We start from the raw sequence: 17,963 nt of genomic DNA on the forward strand, positions 1-17,963 counted from the left end.
AAAGTTTAAGAAAGGAGAAGATGGCTTGGCCAGAGATAAGAGGTTCATGGTTAATTCTGAAAAAGATGGGGAGCGACTGCTGGATTTTAGGCACATGAATGATGAGAAAGGCTAATCAGTCACGGGGAGACAGTAGCGGGATAGAATGTCAAGTGGAGACACAAATTAGGGGGCTCTAGAAACAGTCCTCGAATGTTGCTACGAATCTGAACCAAGGCATTGGGACAAGAATGGAGATAAAAGAGTAGACTTTGGAAACACGCTGGAGGCAGAGTTGGTAAGACTTGATGGATGATTCACTAGAAGATGGAATGAGGGAGAGGTATAGCTCAGGGCCTGGATGGGAAAGAGGCTATACTTTACTATCAAGCTGAGCTGAAAAAGAGAATGCTTATCTCTTTGGTCACTTCCTGTTTATAAGCACACACTAAATGTTAAATTTACTTCCTTCATGCATGGTATTTTCTCCTTTTTACAAGTTGAGATGATTTGCTTTTGAAAAAAAAATTACAAAGACTGAAAAGTATTTAATTATGTACCGTTGGCCTCAGAGTTTCTAACTTTATCTGAGACCTTGAATTTCAATGACAATATTCAAAATTTGGAAGATATTTTTTGGGCTTTTTGCTTTAGTTTTCTTTTCTCAAAATGCAGAGGCATTCTGGCTGGCCTTGCTTTCTCTGGTGTTATGTGACTCTCTGACATGAGCACAGATATATTCAGCTTTGACACATGATACTGGAGGTTTGAGACAGAAGGGACGATGGCTGAGCCTGCAGCAGGACACAGCAGCTAGGCTGAGGCCCAGTAAATGGCATCGGCAGCAAGTGTTTGTGGAGCCAGAGCTACAAGGGGTTTCTTCCTCTATTTTTAAAAAGTGGGGAAGTAACTCTTTCAGCAAGCAGTCTATAGTAGCCGGGAAAGTTACATGCTCACGGCTATGAGATACACTCATCCATGTATAATGTTTATTATATCAGGGTGGAGCAATTCTTTTTGTTTCCATTTTTGAAGTAGAAGATTGTCCTGTCTGTGGCAGAGGTCCTGAAGTAGGAAGATAAATCTACTTAGTTCGTAAGATTTTTTTCTAGTTCAATGACGCTATAGCCACATATGTGGCTAACTTTTACACGTAGAAGAGTGTCTTCTCTCTCCCTGGAGGGTCGTTAAACTTAGTGTGCTGTCAGAGAATTGACAATGACAGCATAATTGAACAACCAAACACTTCTTATTTTCAATAGAGAATCCTAAAGCATTTTAGCTATTAAGCAGAAACAAGAGTCTATTTCCATTAAGGCAAAGTAACCCATCCCCCTCATATATTTTTTACTACTTCTAATCACTTTCATCACCACTATTGGCTGTTCCTATAAAAGCACCAAGATACTGGATAAAATATCATAATAACATCTAAGCCATTTTTTTAAATTTATCTTTTTCTTGGTCTTTGTGACAACCCCAATTCTTAGTCCCCAACATTTTCTCTAACCACAGTTTTGGCAGAGATTTGAATCCAAGAAACACTGGTCTGGCTTTGATCTGGTTTTGTAATTTTGAGGCTACAAACCTCAAAGTATTTTTCGGGGGAAAAAACAAGCACTTCATTTCACTATTCAGCAAGATAGTATATTGAGTTTACTCATTAATTTGCACCTAATTTTAAAAAGATAGATAAAATAGGAGCCTAGTGCCATTGATTCTGTTTATTAATTCACTGTGTAGTTCTAGTACCTTTTCTTCATTACTCACTGAATTAATGAAGAGTCAATATCATAAGCAAGAAACATTACCCCCAAGTGTATATATTTATGAAAATGTTTTTGTATGCTGATTTTACCTTCTTTCTTAAAATTAGCAGGCTAGTGTATTTGACCCTGGCAAAATATTTTAATTAGGTTGTCCATGGATATTTCAATAAGCGTGGATTTTTTTTGATATTTCAAACATAACCTTGTGTCGTTCATGCCTGTCTGGTACTATTTTAAATGTACAGCATGTTACAGCTGCCGGAATTACCATGGTTACTTGTAATGCCAATGGTGAACTGCAGTGAGCATTAAAAACTACTGTATTTCTTCCCTCTGCACTGAAAATAACATCAATCTCGATAATTGCAATAATATGAATTAATATGGAACCATGGAGAAGTGTGACTATAAGATAACTGGCCATAGTGAAATAAGTTCTTAAGAGCTAAAATATATTTAAAGAGCTTTTAGGGGGGTATACTATATTCATATTCTCTAAGAGCTCATTTTAATACCAAAATTGGCATTATTTTATTAACAATATTGTTGAATGGTTATTACCTTCCTTTTAAAAATGTACTCTCCTTTATAAATAAATGTACAAGAGTTCAGTATTTCTTTGGGTGGAGAGAGATTCACATTTAAGGTGACATGATTAACCGAGAACTCAATTGGCAAGGCTTGCTGAAGGTACTTCTGCCTCCAGAGATGGTATCCAGGATTAAACTGGTTTGATCAGAGCTTTTGATTCTGATTATGTTGACCCGCTGAAGCTTGATTAAGAAAAGTTCTGGTTAAGAGTCTTTTAAGTCACTATCCATCCCCTCCTGCTTCATAAAAACGCTTTAGAAATTTTTGGGGCCATTTTCCCATGCATCTCACAGATCTCTCTACATTGTTCAAAAGACTTACGTCCTGCACATCACCCAGTAAAGGAACCGTGAACACTGACGCATGCTGTAGTACAGAAGTCTCCACTCACCTGCACTGGTGCCCGCACCGGATGTGAGGTCTCCACCCATCAGACCACCTATGGATTAAAGGGGAAGATCAAAAGGAGAAAAGGCTAAAGGCCCACAAAACAACACACTTTACTTTTAGCAACCACAGAATTTGGGCTCTCCCAGAGTCCTAAATTTGTAAAATAAGTCGGAAGGTTGACATTTGTTTTATTATGACATGCTGTGCTCAAACATTAAACCTACATTCAATCACTGACATTTTACAGAATCTTTCTTTCTAACAAAGGTTACATTTTAAAAAATCCAGTGTTTAAATCGTCTCTGAATTTTTATTTTTGGATGTTGTACAGAAAGTGAAAAAAAGAGTAAGGCTTACTATATTTTTAAATAACCATATATTTGATGTTTAATTCTTTGTAAATACATTTTCTATAATTAATTTTTTCAAATGTTAATTGTCCAGAACTTTGATCATTTCATGACCCAACCCACAGTCAATGACCTCATTTACTACCTGAATTTTCCTTACTGATACCATAGAACAGATTTCAGGGGCTAAAAATTTGCAAAGGTATGCTTATTCACTGCTAACTTAAAAAAGTATATTAAAATTTGGTAGTGTTAAATTACAAGAGCTGGGTGTTTCAGTAAGATGTTGAATATAATAATTACTGTTAGTATTTAAGGAACAAGATTTAGCCAAAAGAATAGAGTATTGGCTAGGTTATTTTCTAGTGGGTTTTAAGAGATCATTTTGATTATTTGTTGGTTCTGTTTTTGGAATTTGAATAAAATGTTCATTATATTTTAAGAAATTTTTGTTATTTCCAATCAAATAATATTTTGGAAATAAAGTATGAAATTTTTTAAAATAAATGAGCATGAGTTTATCAAACAGGACATTCAACTGCATTTGAGTATGTTGTGAAAGGAAAAAATACAGTTACTGAAAATTCTTATGAAAAATTTCAATTGTAGTCAAAAGTAGAAAGAATGGCATACATAATGAAGTCTTTTATACATAATGAAGTCCTTTATACATATCTCTCAGACTCAAGATTTACCTAGGTTTTATTAGTTGGCTATTTTGATTATATTTTCTATATAAAGTTTCCATACTAAATAGTAATACATGTTTAGTTTTAGTTATAGAGCAGATATTGAAATATTCTCAAGGAAAAAGTCTTCTGTGAATAAACTGCTTTTAATAGTTATGTGTGCCTAAGACATATTAAAATTGTTCTATGGAGTGCTTTTTAAAAAATAAAATGCAATGTTAAATGGTTTGTTATATATGATTTAGAAGTACAATTATTCTTGGTGCTTCTTTTGGAAATATGAAGAAATTGTTTGGTTGTATTTAATATGCATCTACTTAGTTCCATCTGTGAAGCTGGCAAATCAGGAAGACTTTCTTCCCTTCACGGTTCTTTAAATCCGGTGGAGAAACAGACCCATTGAACCCAGCACATCATATTGTGTTTGGCTTGATCTGAGTATGAGAATGGTTGAACTTTTCCTGAGCATTAATTTTTTTTTCTTGGGAACACTGTGAACCGTACAACAGTAGATATTTCTTAAAAGTGTTGAGACAAATTTGTGGCAGGTGTATATGTTCTCATGATGGGCTCTTAATTTCATTTAGTTTTGTTTTTATTTCACACTTCTTATAAGTTATGTTATTTTATCACATTTCTTTTCTGCTTTAAACCCTTTGTGGTATAAATTTCTGTTTAAGTAAATAAAAATTGACCAAAATAATAAATAATTAAATGGTGAAAACGCTATCAGAGGACAGAGGGGAAGGTTTCACAGAATGGGGTGATATCTGGCTACAAGGGAAAGGGAAAATGGCATTTTAGGAGGGAGAAGAGCAGAAGCAAAAGAATGGAGACAGGATATTCTACTTTCTGAGAAAGCATGTGGTCAAAATATCGCCACATGAGAGATGGGGGATAAATAGCCTGAAGAGATAAACAGCAGATTATGAAAGATCTCACAAGACAGGCTAATGAGGTTAAAGGCCGAAAATAGGGCTATTAAGCAATGAAGGAACATAACAAACGGAAAACTGAAAAAGTCAACATCTTGCCAAGAGTGACTTCTAATGGTTTGCTAACGTGTGTCCTTATGAGGACGTACCTGTGTTACCTGCACTTGGAGGTCGATGTGTTACACCAGGAGACATACTATTTCTCTGCAGAGAAGGGTGGGCCAGTGGCAAAAGGTTGGGGTTTCCCAGTGAGCTGACGGGGTTGCTGTACACCAAACTGTTGTGGCTGGACACTGGGATGGAGACTGGCATCTCAAAGTTGGGAGGTGGAACAGCCTGTAGGAGCAGAAAAAAATATATGGGTAAAAGGAAAGAAGAGAAACAGAAGCCCACAGGACAGACAGCCTTTACTTTTCCAAGAAAAATTTCAAATTTCAAGCTGCTTGGTGTCTAGAAGACCATTAAGAAGAGCTCTCAACATGTTCAGATTATAAATTGATTTCTTTAATGGGCTTAGAACTCTTTCTTTGCAACTATTAGAAAACGTTTCACTTTTGTTTAAAACAAAGCCCCATTTCATTAGACTCCATTGTCTTTGAATTCCATTCTATTAAGTAATAATTGTTCATTTGTGATGTCTGAATCTGGTGCCAGAAATGACTGCAAGATCAAAGGTACATGATTGTGATGACTTCACAGAGAAAAAGGAGGATTAAAATGCAAACCAGAGTCTTCAGTTTAATTGCTTATTGAAGCATATTTATGCAGAAGTTTAATGATATAAAATCACTTCCAGGCATGTGAATAGCACATATACTTTAGTTATTATTTTTAAAAGTCTGTCTTTTGAGATTAACTCTGAAGATAATAGACATTTTAAGATCCAGAATTCAACAGAGCATGTATCATTCAATAATTCATATTTAAAAATGATAGTTCAGAATGTATGTTACACTTCACATTTTGGGATATATGGACACTGACAAATGGCAAGACCTCTATCTCAAATGAGAAATTGGGCAAATATTTAGGGAACTGAACTTGTGTGGATGTCTAATTAAGAGTAAACCGGTCCTAATTATTGATATTTGGTATTATTTTAGCAATTTAAGCAAAATCTTGCTTATTTTTCTGCTTGCACTAACTAGATGATCATACTTATAACTCTCTCCCTCCTTTAAAAAAATTTAACATTATAAATGAAAACACTGTTTGAATATATTGCCAGAGGACTCATGGTGTCAGAGCATATAGCATTCTTACTAAAAATGGATTTATGAGTGTTTATGTGCATCTAACATATATATTAGAAACAGGGTTTATATAGAACATTCCCTCAGGATTCTCAAATAAGCCTCTGTGTAAGTTTAAATCTATATGTGCATGTGAGTGGAAGGTTTTTATTTTTATTTATTTTTTTACCATTTTTTTCAGTAATCTTAACATCAACTTTCCTTTACTGGTTCATTGGTTGGCTTGCATCATATGTCATACTCTGCAGAAGCTGTTTATCCTGATGGTGGATTCAACACTACTTTCTATTTATGCTTATGCTCTCGTATACTTTATTTGATCTAATTTTTTTCCATGATCTAGTCATGTTGACATTGACAGAAGCAAATTTTTCATAACTTTCACATCTTTGATTCCTCATTGTTTTAGAGGAAAATATAATTATATTGTGCTTTATTAAAACAGTCATTCTTTATTAAGACGTTATCTTAAAGACAGTAACAAAAAATAGTTTTGGATAAACACTGTCATATAACGAAATATAAACGTTTGATAAGATGTCAAGGAATGAATATATCCCCAAATTTCCAGAGCCTTTTAAGCAACAAAAAGTATTGGTGTATGCTGTAAAATAAATGTCTGTAAAATGAATGAAATACTGCATTCCTATAGTAAAAGGCCAAATAGGAATTACTTGGAATACCTAGGGAAGCAAAGGTAAGTACTATGCTTGGTCTTCTCTGCCCCTCCAGACCCACTCTCCACCCTCGTCAGTGCTGTGGGCCCAGGAGGCTGACTGTCCAGACTGCCTGCCTGGCTCCTCTTGCCCTCTGGCTTCAGCTGGATCAAGAGAGGCACTGGCAGAAGTGCGGAGAGTAGGAGAGTGGTCAGGGTGTGTTCCTACTACCATTCTGCCGGCTGAGCCTTCAGTGGGCCAGTGAAGGTCACGCCTCTTTTTGGGTCCTATCTTCACAGACTTAGGTCTTGCTTTGTGTGCTCTGGTATCTTTTCTGACCTCTTGCTCCTTCAGGCCTAGATGTGGTAACAGCTTCCAGGGTGGAAGCCCAAATATACTTCACTATTCCTTGTGGTTTCACAGAATGCTATCTATCTACAAACAATTCTTTTACTAAACTCCTTTCAATTATCATGTTTCCCACCAGAGCCATAATAGTGACTCTCTAGATCTAGAATAGTGGTCCTCTGCAGGGGTGGACTATCTCCCTAGGGAGCACTTTGGAAATCTGTGAGACGATTTCTGGGTGTCACAATGCTTGAGGGGTGTGGCTGGTATTTTCTGGGTAGGTAGTCAGATATGCTGTATACCCTATTATATGTGGGATGGTTCCATACAGCAAAGAATCATCTCTTATACCATTCAGCCTTCCAAAGCCTGTCTGCACATTCATGTGTGAAAAACCCCATTTCCAATAATGTGAGTCAGAAGTAACTTTATTCTACAAACACAAGGTATTTTTATACATTGAAACAGATTTTATTATACACTGAAATTTCCAGAAATGCAATTACTGTGTGCACTGAGGGAATATTCAGCTTTGTTTTATAAGGAACTTTATTAAAAATGGTTCACCATCTTGAAAACTCATGTCACCAATGGCAATTCTGCTTTCGTAATTTGGGTTGTAAATGTAGCATAGTGTTTCCTCTCAGATCATTCCATTAAAATGTTTGCCCCTGTCCTTTCACTGAAAATTCTCTTGTTATTATTGACTTTATAATGGTAACTCCTTGGGCCTCAACTTGGGACACAGCTGGTCACTCCTTCTTGATTAACTTCCTTTCCTGTCAAGACCCTGAACTTCCCTTCCTACTAACCTCAATGGCCCTCCTTCTCTGTATTTGTTGCTGGTTCTTTCTCTTCTCCCTGCTCTCTGAATTTAAGAGTAGCATGGTCCTTTTTCTATCTGCAGTTCAGCTCTCTCTCCTGATTCAGCCTTGCATATCCAACAACAACTCAGTATTTCTACTTGTTTCACGTGTAGTCTAACAGACATCTCAAAAACTCCAACCTAGCTCCTCTCATACCTTTCTTCATCTCCAGCCAATGACAGCTCAATGCTCCCAATGCCACAGAATAAAATCCTTGGAGTTACCCTTGAATCTTCATTTTCTCCCACACCTGACATCCAGTTCATCTGGAAATCCTATTGGCTTAACTTCCAAATGTATCCACTTTCCCAACACTTCTCATTCTAAAGCTTCCAGTACCATCACCTGTCGCCTTGATCACTGCAGTCACTTCCTAAGAATTGCCAGCTTCTATCCCTTGACCTCCTTCGTTTTATTTTCAATCTAGCAATCGAATAGATCCCTTAAAAGCACAAATAAGATGATAACACCTCTCTATTTCAAACCCTGTGGGAAGCTCCCACCTTATTTGTAGTAAAGCCTAACTTCTTCTGATGTTCCATAAGACCCCATAAATTCCCGCTTTCACTAGGCTTCATTATCTGATTCCCTATCATCTTCTTCCTCACTCGCTCATTCTTGCCTCATGTCCATGGCTAACTTCATCACTTCCTTCAGTTTTCTGCTCAAAATCTGGCTGTTTCAGGGAAGCCCACCTTGACCACCTTATTTAATTGTACAGCTTGCCCTACCAACCAACCTCCTGATCTCTTTCTCTTACTTTTTCTGCCCTTGTAACATTACATATGATGTTCGCCAAATAATGTCACCTTTCATCAAGCTGCTAAAGCTCTTTTGCTGCAAGGTACTGCCGAGCCTAGTCTACTATTTATTATATGAATTGACTATTTTTCATCAAAGGAGGATTTTTAGGAAGACATTGTACTAATATGAAAACACAAGCTTACAGTTTCTGTACATGTTACCGAGGAGGCACTGCACTATATAGTTCATACACATTATATGCTCCAACACTTTCAACAGCCCTTCACTATAAGACATCATCCTTTCCTTTTTAAAATCGGTGAGATTAAGTGGCCCAAGATCATCTAACTAGTAAGTGACTGAGCCTCTTGCTTTTCTATTAAATCACTGTGTAACACAGTGATAGTTTTTGGATAGAAATAAAATATTAAGTCAGAAATTATATTCTGAAGTGAGTATGGGATTCACGTTAATGGCCTATTTGTGTACTATGAAAATAATGAGCTAAAATGGGGTTCTCATGAAATGTGGGTAAGCATCCCTGTTGGAGTGGGCTCTGTGCTCACTACCAGGGTGTGATTGAGGTCTTAGGAAAAAAATAAACCTTAAAGACTCCTCTCTTCCATGCTTACTCAGGTTTGATATTTATTATTTTTATTTCAGAGAAAGAGAGAGTGAATGTGTAAGCAGGGAAGAGGGGCAGAAGGACAGAGAGAGAATCTTAAGCAGGATCCAGGCTCAGGGCAGAGTCTAATGTGGGGTTTTATCTTGAGACTCTGGGATCATGATTTCAGTGGAAATCAAGAGTTGGATGTTCAATTGACTGAGCCACTGAGGAGCCCCACAGGTTTGGTATTTTAAAGCTATCTTTTAGTTACAAATGTTTTAATTTGTATTCACTATTAGTGTTTATAAATGTTTAACTCTTACTGGGTACTTAAGGATCTGCTATAAAACTACTTCTTCCCTGGTCATTCTACAGGGTGCTGACTGTGTCTCTGCAAAGAGCAAAGCCCATTTCCCCTGGCTACATGTACATCCAGAATAAAAAGGATTATTAATAATTATTGAATAAATTCTGAACCACCCTAATAACCAGTTTAGTGAAAATCTCTCTATTCCTCTCCTCCTCTGACCATCATCCCAAAGAATTATTCGGCTTCCAGCATTCTGGACTGTAAACAGTTTTGATGATTAGTATAAAATTCTCTTGTGATTGGCTAAACAGTGGTCAGGTCGAACTCTGATGTCAAAGCATACTTCAAAAAAAGCACAGTTCTTAAGTATATGCTAACACCTTTTGCATTCTATCTTTTGCTTCATTTCTTTTGTTTCTTTATCTGTATTAGGAACTGGCTCCATAGTTTTAAAGTTGAATTATAAGCTTAAAAATGACCACACTGCAGAGACAGTGCAGAGATTCAGGAAGTACAGCAGATCTTATATCAGAAATCTCACTTGTGGTCCAGTTGTGTAATAAATTGCCACTTAGCCAGGCAAGTCACTTAATCTCCCTTGACCTGAGCGGAGACATGAAGTGTTTGCAAACATAAAGAGACTAACCAGCTCTAAAAGTTTTAGGGAATGCGAAGGCTACAATAATGTATAAATGTTTATAGGAATTTGGCATTACTTGTTTTTTTCTTGACTTTTCAAGATTAGGGAACTTAGAAGCATCTATTTAAAATATTTTTGTCTAAAAATTGAAAGCCAGAATGTAGTTAAAAACTCCAAATTTACAAATATCTTAGGGCCAGGCTCCAAATTTTAGAATACTCAAGACAGGAAGGAAGAGGGAATTTGGGGTAATTAAATAAAATGCTGTAGGCAGGACTGTTATGTAATTTTCAGGGCTCAGGGCAAAATGAAAATGTGGTACCCCTGTTAAAAAACTGTGAAGAATTTCAAGATAGTGATGCCGAAGCCTATTAGGGCAGGGCCCTGTGTAACTGCACAGGTCACACGCCCACAATGCCAGCCCTGCATAAGAGACACAGGCATGACAGCAGAAAACCTTTTAGTGTCTATCCCTGAGCAAACTGATCATGGTTACTGAAGTGAGTCATCGTGGTCAGAAAGGTATCTGAACTCTTACCCAAAACCCACTATTTTCCCAAACTTCCCACAAGGAAAAGTCCAATAAAAAGTCAAATAAAATATTTTTAATAAAATATTTTTAGTTCATAGGCCCTCTTTTATTTAATGTGAATGACTAAAGTGAATGGCTTTTCTGGGCCACGAATGATATTCCCTTACCTTTCGATCAACCATTACCAAGCTGCTGAGAACTGGCGGAGACAAAGAAATCACACAACTCTGCTGACTACTAATTGCTGATATCCAAATCTCCTCAAGGCTGCCTGATGACTTTGGCCTGTACCTCCTCATTCCCTCCTCATCCTCACTTTCTCACAATGTCTACACCTTCATCACTCTTGGTCCTCTTCTCAGCACACACTCCCCCACTTCGGTGTCTACAGAAGCCAAATGTAATACAAAACACAGAAGTCACGAGGTGGTCGTCGGCTCAACTTCCCTCTACCCGTCTACTGCCTTTACAAGGTCATGGGTCTACTACAACTCTGGCTCTCTCTGTTCCAACCCCATCCTCCTTCCCTTCCTGGAGTAGCTTTGCCATTTTATCTCCGTTTGCACCAATACCTTTGATCTTTTCCTTCCCTCAAGCATTCCTCCTCTGCAGATCATCTGCAGGGCTTTACCTCTTTCCTTGCTCCTTACAGCAGTGCTTCCCGCTCTTCACAGTCTGTTAGTTGAAGAAAACACATACTACTTCCACTTACTCCCTTCCTGTTCACTCTCAACCAATCTTGCAACCGCCTCTCCTTCCTTCAGCCCATTTCCTAACTCCTGGTTCCTCAAACGGTACTGTTGTTACTTGCTGTGATGCCCAGCGTGAACCGTGGCAAACCCTGCATGAGGAAATGCTGGTCAACAAGACTCCAAATCATCCATGAATTATGTCATGTAATTGAGGAATATGGGCATAAATTATATTGTAACAGGCGACTGCAATATTAAATTTTCTATTTTAAAAGGGAAACTCTTCAAACTGGGGCTTTGAAATAGAAAAACAGTCTTGTAATGTTTTTAAAGAGGTGGAGACAGTCTCTACATACAAAGGGCAGAGTGTCCTTGCCCTGCTGTAAATGTTTTAGCAGCTGTGGAAACTTTCAACAAAATTTACTTCCAGCAACTGAAAGCGATGTGCGAAAACTGCGCTTTTCATCGTGGAGGCCGAAGCACTTACTAAAGAGAGGAAGACCCAGAGGCACAGCGAGGAGCTGTGTAGTCCTTCTCACAGCCCAGCCTCGACACTCTCATGTGGTTTTTCTCCCCTGCCACACACCACTACACCTCTTAAGAAATCATGTATCCTGATTCTGCACTCTTTACAGGACAGGATGAAATACTGTGAGGGAGTTCAGGTATGCATCACACCTCTTTCTCCTGAAGTATGGGAAAAAGGATCCAGTGTGCAAATATGGGCATTTTCCCAGAGCTTCGGGGGTTAAAGCCTCACACTCATTTAGGAACATGGCATGGAGAGTGATCCGCAGTATTACACATCCTACTGCCTCTTCCTAACTGTACGGGGGACCTCCCACCGGAGACACTGGCAATCTAATACTCACAAACCTTTGTGCTGGCAGCTCTCAACAGTGTATTGTATAGCTGGAGAAACTCAGCCTGTAAGAACTAAAAATTGGCCCAAAGAAGGGGTGCTCAGTCGGTTGAGTGTCTAACTTCGGCTCAGGTCATGACCTCACGGTTCGTGGATTCGGTCCCCGTGTCGGGCTCTGAGCTGGCAGATGGGAACCTGGAGCCTCCTTCAGATTCCGTGTTTCCCTCTTCCCTCTGCCCCGCCCTTGCCTGTGCTCTCTCTCACAAATAAACATTAAAAAAAATGGGCCCAGGGGAGCTGCTTCTTTCCTTTGTTAGGAAAAATAAAATCTCAATGAGTATTTTGTCATTTAAGAATTCTGGGTATAACAGGTATGCACTGCTGCATCTGATGGAAAATATGTTATTTTTGATAAAGTGCCCACAGTAGTAGGTGTGTTGTATACAGTACTCGGTTCCATGAAACCTTTAAGCATTTAAGGCACTTAGCTTTCTTTCATGATGCAATGTCTTAATAATTCTGATTCAACAAAAGCTCTTCTGCTGACACTATTTCACTTAACAAAAGAAGCAGACATATTGATGAGGACGGAAAGTTTAACACTCATACATTTTATAAATAACTTTTAAAGTGTTCATTTTAATTCAACACAGGTTGGTTGTACACCTACTATGTGTGAGGCATTAATTTACTCTGTGAGTGCAGTTGTGGACTTAGCCTAGAGCTTCTGTCCCCAGATAGCTGCATTTGTCATTGCTGAGGCATATTTTCACCTCTGAGTCTTTCCCAAACCTCAAGTTTAGGGTGTCTCGCTAACTTACAAAATATGTTCTTTTTTTGAGAAACGAATTAATTACCTACTGAAGAGCTTGTATACAAAGAGGGTTTCAGACTCTAACATTAGTTATTCAGAAAGCACGTGAGCCTCTGAGTTTCATCACTTTTATGTCATAAAATTAACATCATTTGATTGATGACAGAATATAATAAAAGGTATGTGTACTTTTCCCGTCTGTGGGCAAACAAAATAATACATGCAGAGTTATTTCTCTTAAATATCTGGCAAGGCATATGATTGATTGTTAGAAATTTTCTGACTTGGTTAAGACAAAATTTAGCCGAATGTTAAAGCATGGAAAATGTTGGTGTAGGCAAAGCGAATATTTTGATAAAGCTTTACAATCACCCCAGCACACAAACATGTTGAAATCTTACCATTAGGTTTTCATGCAGTCTGTTTCCCTGCAGCGAGCATTAGCTTTAACCCTTCAGTGCTGTGGCTGAGTCTCATGTGTGGGGAGAGGGGCTGGAGCTTTGTTCGGACACGAGCTTCAGTTTACGTGAGAGAACTGGGGTTCCCCTCGTGTATCTGGTCTGAGTACAAATATCCGTATGTTCTATAGTAAATCTTCAGGCTTGTTCAGAAGGAGATTGCTGTATTTTACTAGTGCATTGTGATCTGTGTGAGCTGTGTGTTTAAATGATTGTGTAAATTCAGGGCGTGTTGCATAGATCTTTCTCTTCTTCCTGTAAATTTTCTAACTCTGAATGAACTTCTGGATGGCAACTCTTTTAGATTACATAATTTCAGCATCCCTCGGGGTCTGCTTTCTAAACACACTGCCCCGTGGGATGAGATGGCTATTTCGTGGGTTTGACTTTCCAATGCTTTCTTAGAGAAAGTCATCACTGAAAGGGTTAAGGTATGTTACTGCAGCGGTTATCAGCAGACTGGCCATCTACCTTCGGTACTTACAGGAATTTTATGACTCTTGATCATATTATCAAATTCTTCATTAATTTTTTTGTATTTTTCTTCAGTGCGTGGGGTGAGTGCATAAGAGGAGTCGGGATCGGGGCTTTCACAGCCTTTGTTCTCTTTCTTGTTCAAGGCCTGCCAGGTTCAGAGAAATATCAAGAGTAAAAAAAATGAAGGGCGTTCCGAGTACTTACACACAATCTTTGCCTGCTGATCATTAGATCAATATCTTCGTTAATTTTCCTGTACTTGTCCTCAGACTCAGGGCTGTGACCTACTGAATCGTCTGCATCGGGATCTGGGCTGTCACAGCCATTAAGGCCCTTCTTTCTCAACGTCTGAAATACACAATTTGGAAAGTTCAAACCTAGACAGAGGCTGTAAGAGACATGCAGGAGCGCTACAGAAGTTCGAGCGGCCCAGTATTTCGGGTTGTTATTACATATGCTTTTTTACATTAGGGTAAAGACCATAGAGAGAACCCATGAGTGACTGCAATAGTGCACTCATTTCTAGCTACAAAAAAAATAAAAGGGCACTCTTGCGTTTACAACCGATTCAGTCAATCAACAAAGACAGTATGAGGGCTGCAATTTCATGGTACAGAATTCATACGTGCTTCAAATACCTAGTGAGAGACAATTACAGAAGAATACAAGTGAGGTGGCAAATTGCAACACTATCTTCCCACAGAAAAACTAGAAATTAGGGCATTACACAATGATCTCAGAATTTGTGATCACGACAAAAGCAGAAATGTCAGAAACAGAGCTCTAGTTTGGGTTTAGCATAATGGATGGTACTCATGGTGTCCCACCACCCCATTTGGATATGCACTTGACAGCAAAATGCCGTAAGAGAACCCAGCTCACAGTCTCACAAAGCACCCAGTGAGACTGTTTAGATGCTGCGATCATGAGAATCACCTCTGTTTCCTCTGGTTAGAGCTCTATACTGGTGAAACTCTCTACTGAGACTGGTGATGCTGAGAAGTTATCTGCCTAAACACAGACTGAAAGAAAAGTCACAACACCTGAGCTTAGCTTACCATGCGCTGGCTAAGGAAGCCAAAGAAGGCTGAAAATAGGTAACCAAGTCAATAACTACCAAACTAGCAAAAGTTCTTCCTGGTTTCAGCTGAGCAAGGTCACCCTGAAACTGTCTCCTGACACATGAAAGTGAAAAGACAGTGCCTTATCCTGAACCTCCTGTCTCCTAAAGGTAGGTCTGGTCTAGTCTCAGCTGTCACAGAAGGATAAATATGAACGTAACAAGGAAAAAGTCTGAGTCAGGAGTCCTGAGTTTTACTTTCTCTCTCTCTCTCTTTTTGCCTTTTAACTGATGATTGTCAAGTTAATTGTACACCATCTGATTTACAGAGATAATGTTATGTTTTTAGAGACTATAAAACTTCTGATTAATCACACAGCTTGCCATGTCAATTATTAATAGACTGGGATCATTTCTGAATTTTCCTGGTACTACCAAAATCGTTTATAAAGTCTGGGTACCTAAGTGTCTCTCATTAATGGAAAGTTCAGCGGAGCTCATCTTTATTAAAGACAGAATTCACATACAAATAAAGCAAAAGCTGTGACATCAAGCTAAGGAATTCAAAGCTGAGATAACACTCCATCTTTAATTCATGCAATTGGGGAAAATAAATAAAACAACATGAGTTAAAAAGGGGGTGTCAGTCTTAACAATTTAAACTCCTTGGCTCTTATCAACGTGTAACAAATGTAACATTTAAAATTAGTTTTTTTCTGAGACATTAAAGATTTTCACTTAAAATCAAACTAAGAGAGCTACCATTTCTAATACATCTACGATACACTGCAGTTCTGTAAATATTTATTAGTGTTATTGCGGTTTAATATAGCAAATAAACATATGGTTACAGCTTATTATGTGGTATAATGTTTGAATATTAAAATGAGTATTTTGACACAAGATGATTATATATATATATATGTATACATTTACAGTCTTGGGGAATTTACAATTGGTGGGGCCACCTGTCCCCCTACGATGGATCTACAGCCATCATTTTTATTCAGAATAAATAATTCTGGAGGGTTCTTAGATTAATATTACAAAGAATGTTATGATACATTACAATAATAGTTTTATTCACTAACTTAATTTCCTGTTTTAGGCTGTTTTGTTACCATTATCTCAACCACAAGCATAATCTTCCGAGTGATAACTATTTGTTGTATTATGATGTTTCTGCTTTGATCTCCATATATCCTTGAGCTTTTAAGAATAATTTCTGAGTGTCTTGCATCATACTTCACATATTTTTCATAAAAATTCACTTTTGTAGAGAAAGATGCCAGATCAAGAAAATATTATCTGAGAATTTTCAAAATCTACCTGCCTATATTTCTATAAGGCATAATAGGAATATTTTTATATAAACCTTCATTTTGAAGTCTTATATATTAATTTATAGACTTATCTAGACAGTAGATTCTTCAATGTGTACCCAAATCTTTTCCCCAATAAATCTCATTGTAAAAATTATAGTTGTTTTGACGTGCAGATTTTTGACAACAGAACGCAAGGGCTAGGAGAGGCCTATCAACTGTCATTACTATCCATCTGGCACATACATGTGTGCTAAATATTCTTATGAAGCTTTTGAGGGGAGATACTCTGTTCAGTTTATAAAAATTCTAACATCAATTACACTTTATTGAAAGATCTCCACAAATGTTAACTCATTATCTCTCACAAGTGTTCCATGAAGAGTTTAGGGAAGCCTCACGCCAGATCTCAAATCAGCCTGGCCAAGCATGACTGGCCTTCTAGCCTCCTCCCGGGGGCAACATGGGGCCATCTTTCCCCTGCCCAGACTTTCCCACACTTGTAAAGTGAGGGATGTGGAATATCTCTCTCCCACTAACATGTGACTATAGCAGTAGAGCGAACACTGAAATAAATTAGGAAGAAACATTTAGAAATTAGGCTGTGAGAAAACTTAAAGAATGAAAATATGGCTAAAATATTGAGATTTCTTAGATGTTAAATTTTAGAGTGGGGATGCATGCTACTCAATAAAGCACTTATCAGTTTTTGGATTAAGAAATCAATTAGATCAAGAGCTCATTTTGTATCTAAAGAATTACATAAACTGTTAAGCAAACAGAGCTAGTGGCATGAAGTCACAAAGGAAACAGCAGTGAGGGGGCGGGTAGCAGTGGCTCATTTTCTCCTAATAAATTCAGGTGTCTAATTACATTATCTGTCAATGAATATCACCAGTTCTTAAGTAATGAAATATCTTTAACAGTGAAGGTGTATTGCAATCTTATTTCAAGTCAAATTGCATTATTTACAAAGGGGGGCATTTTGAAATCTACAAATATAAACTCCAAGAGTAAATTAATAGTGAGTTCCAAGTTCCCATAATCACGTAACTAGAACAATGAAAAAAATTGTTCAAAGATTTTAGCCTCAACTGAGAGCTTGTAGAACACATTTCTGCCAAGAACAGATGATTATGGTAGAATTATAAAGCTCTGAAAATGGATGTGATGGCACAAACTTAAATACTATCATGTGAATGTGGAAGTATACAGCAGTCTTATCTTAGTTATATTAAAAATCTACAGCTGTTTAAGGATGGCAAAAGCATTACTGTTAGATCCAGCCAAGTCTGTCTTATCACAGCAATAAACCGTATAAACTAAAGGGACTGCTAACTGGACAAATAAGCATTATTCCTTCAGACCTCTTTTTTTTTTTTTAAAGAAAAATAAAAATCTCTGCCTCTGGCCTTTGAAAGCTTCTCTGATGTTTACAAATGTTATTGGTCAGGTAAAGTAGGCACTTAAATCATCATCATCATCATTATTATTACAGGAGTTTGAAGTCTAGGCTGTATATATTCTAAGTGTCTCTCAGCTGACTACGTTTTGAAAAGATTTATTCCATATGTCAAGATAAGGCAAGAGATCTACTGAAACCAGCTTCTCTGGCTACG

General features: G+C 37.7%; 1 protein-coding gene across 15 annotated transcripts in view; it reads right to left on the reverse strand.

Annotated features, from left to right (window-relative positions):
• MEF2C (myocyte enhancer factor 2C) overlaps positions 1 to 17,963 on the reverse strand; it is a 149,056-nt gene that overhangs the window by 27,015 nt on the left and 104,078 nt on the right. For 11 of the 15 annotated variants that reach the window (XM_029942584.1, XM_029942586.1, XM_029942575.1 and 8 more), the window contains 3 exons: positions 14,167 to 14,310; positions 4,853 to 5,039; positions 2,731 to 2,778 (listed from right to left, as the gene is read on the reverse strand). In XM_029942584.1, coding sequence (XP_029798444.1) covers positions 2,731 to 2,778; positions 4,853 to 5,039; positions 14,167 to 14,310 — 379 coding nt within the window. Of the gene's footprint in view, positions 1 to 2,730; positions 2,779 to 4,852; positions 5,040 to 13,969; positions 14,108 to 14,166; positions 14,311 to 17,963 lie in introns of all 15 variants that reach the window. The other 4 variants (XM_029942585.1, XM_029942583.1, XM_029942588.1 and 1 more) reach the window with 2 other exon arrangements.

Source organism: Suricata suricatta, chromosome 6, assembly GCF_006229205.1.
Source record: "Suricata suricatta isolate VVHF042 chromosome 6, meerkat_22Aug2017_6uvM2_HiC, whole genome shotgun sequence".
Classification (NCBI taxonomy): Eukaryota; Metazoa; Chordata; class Mammalia; order Carnivora; family Herpestidae; genus Suricata; species Suricata suricatta.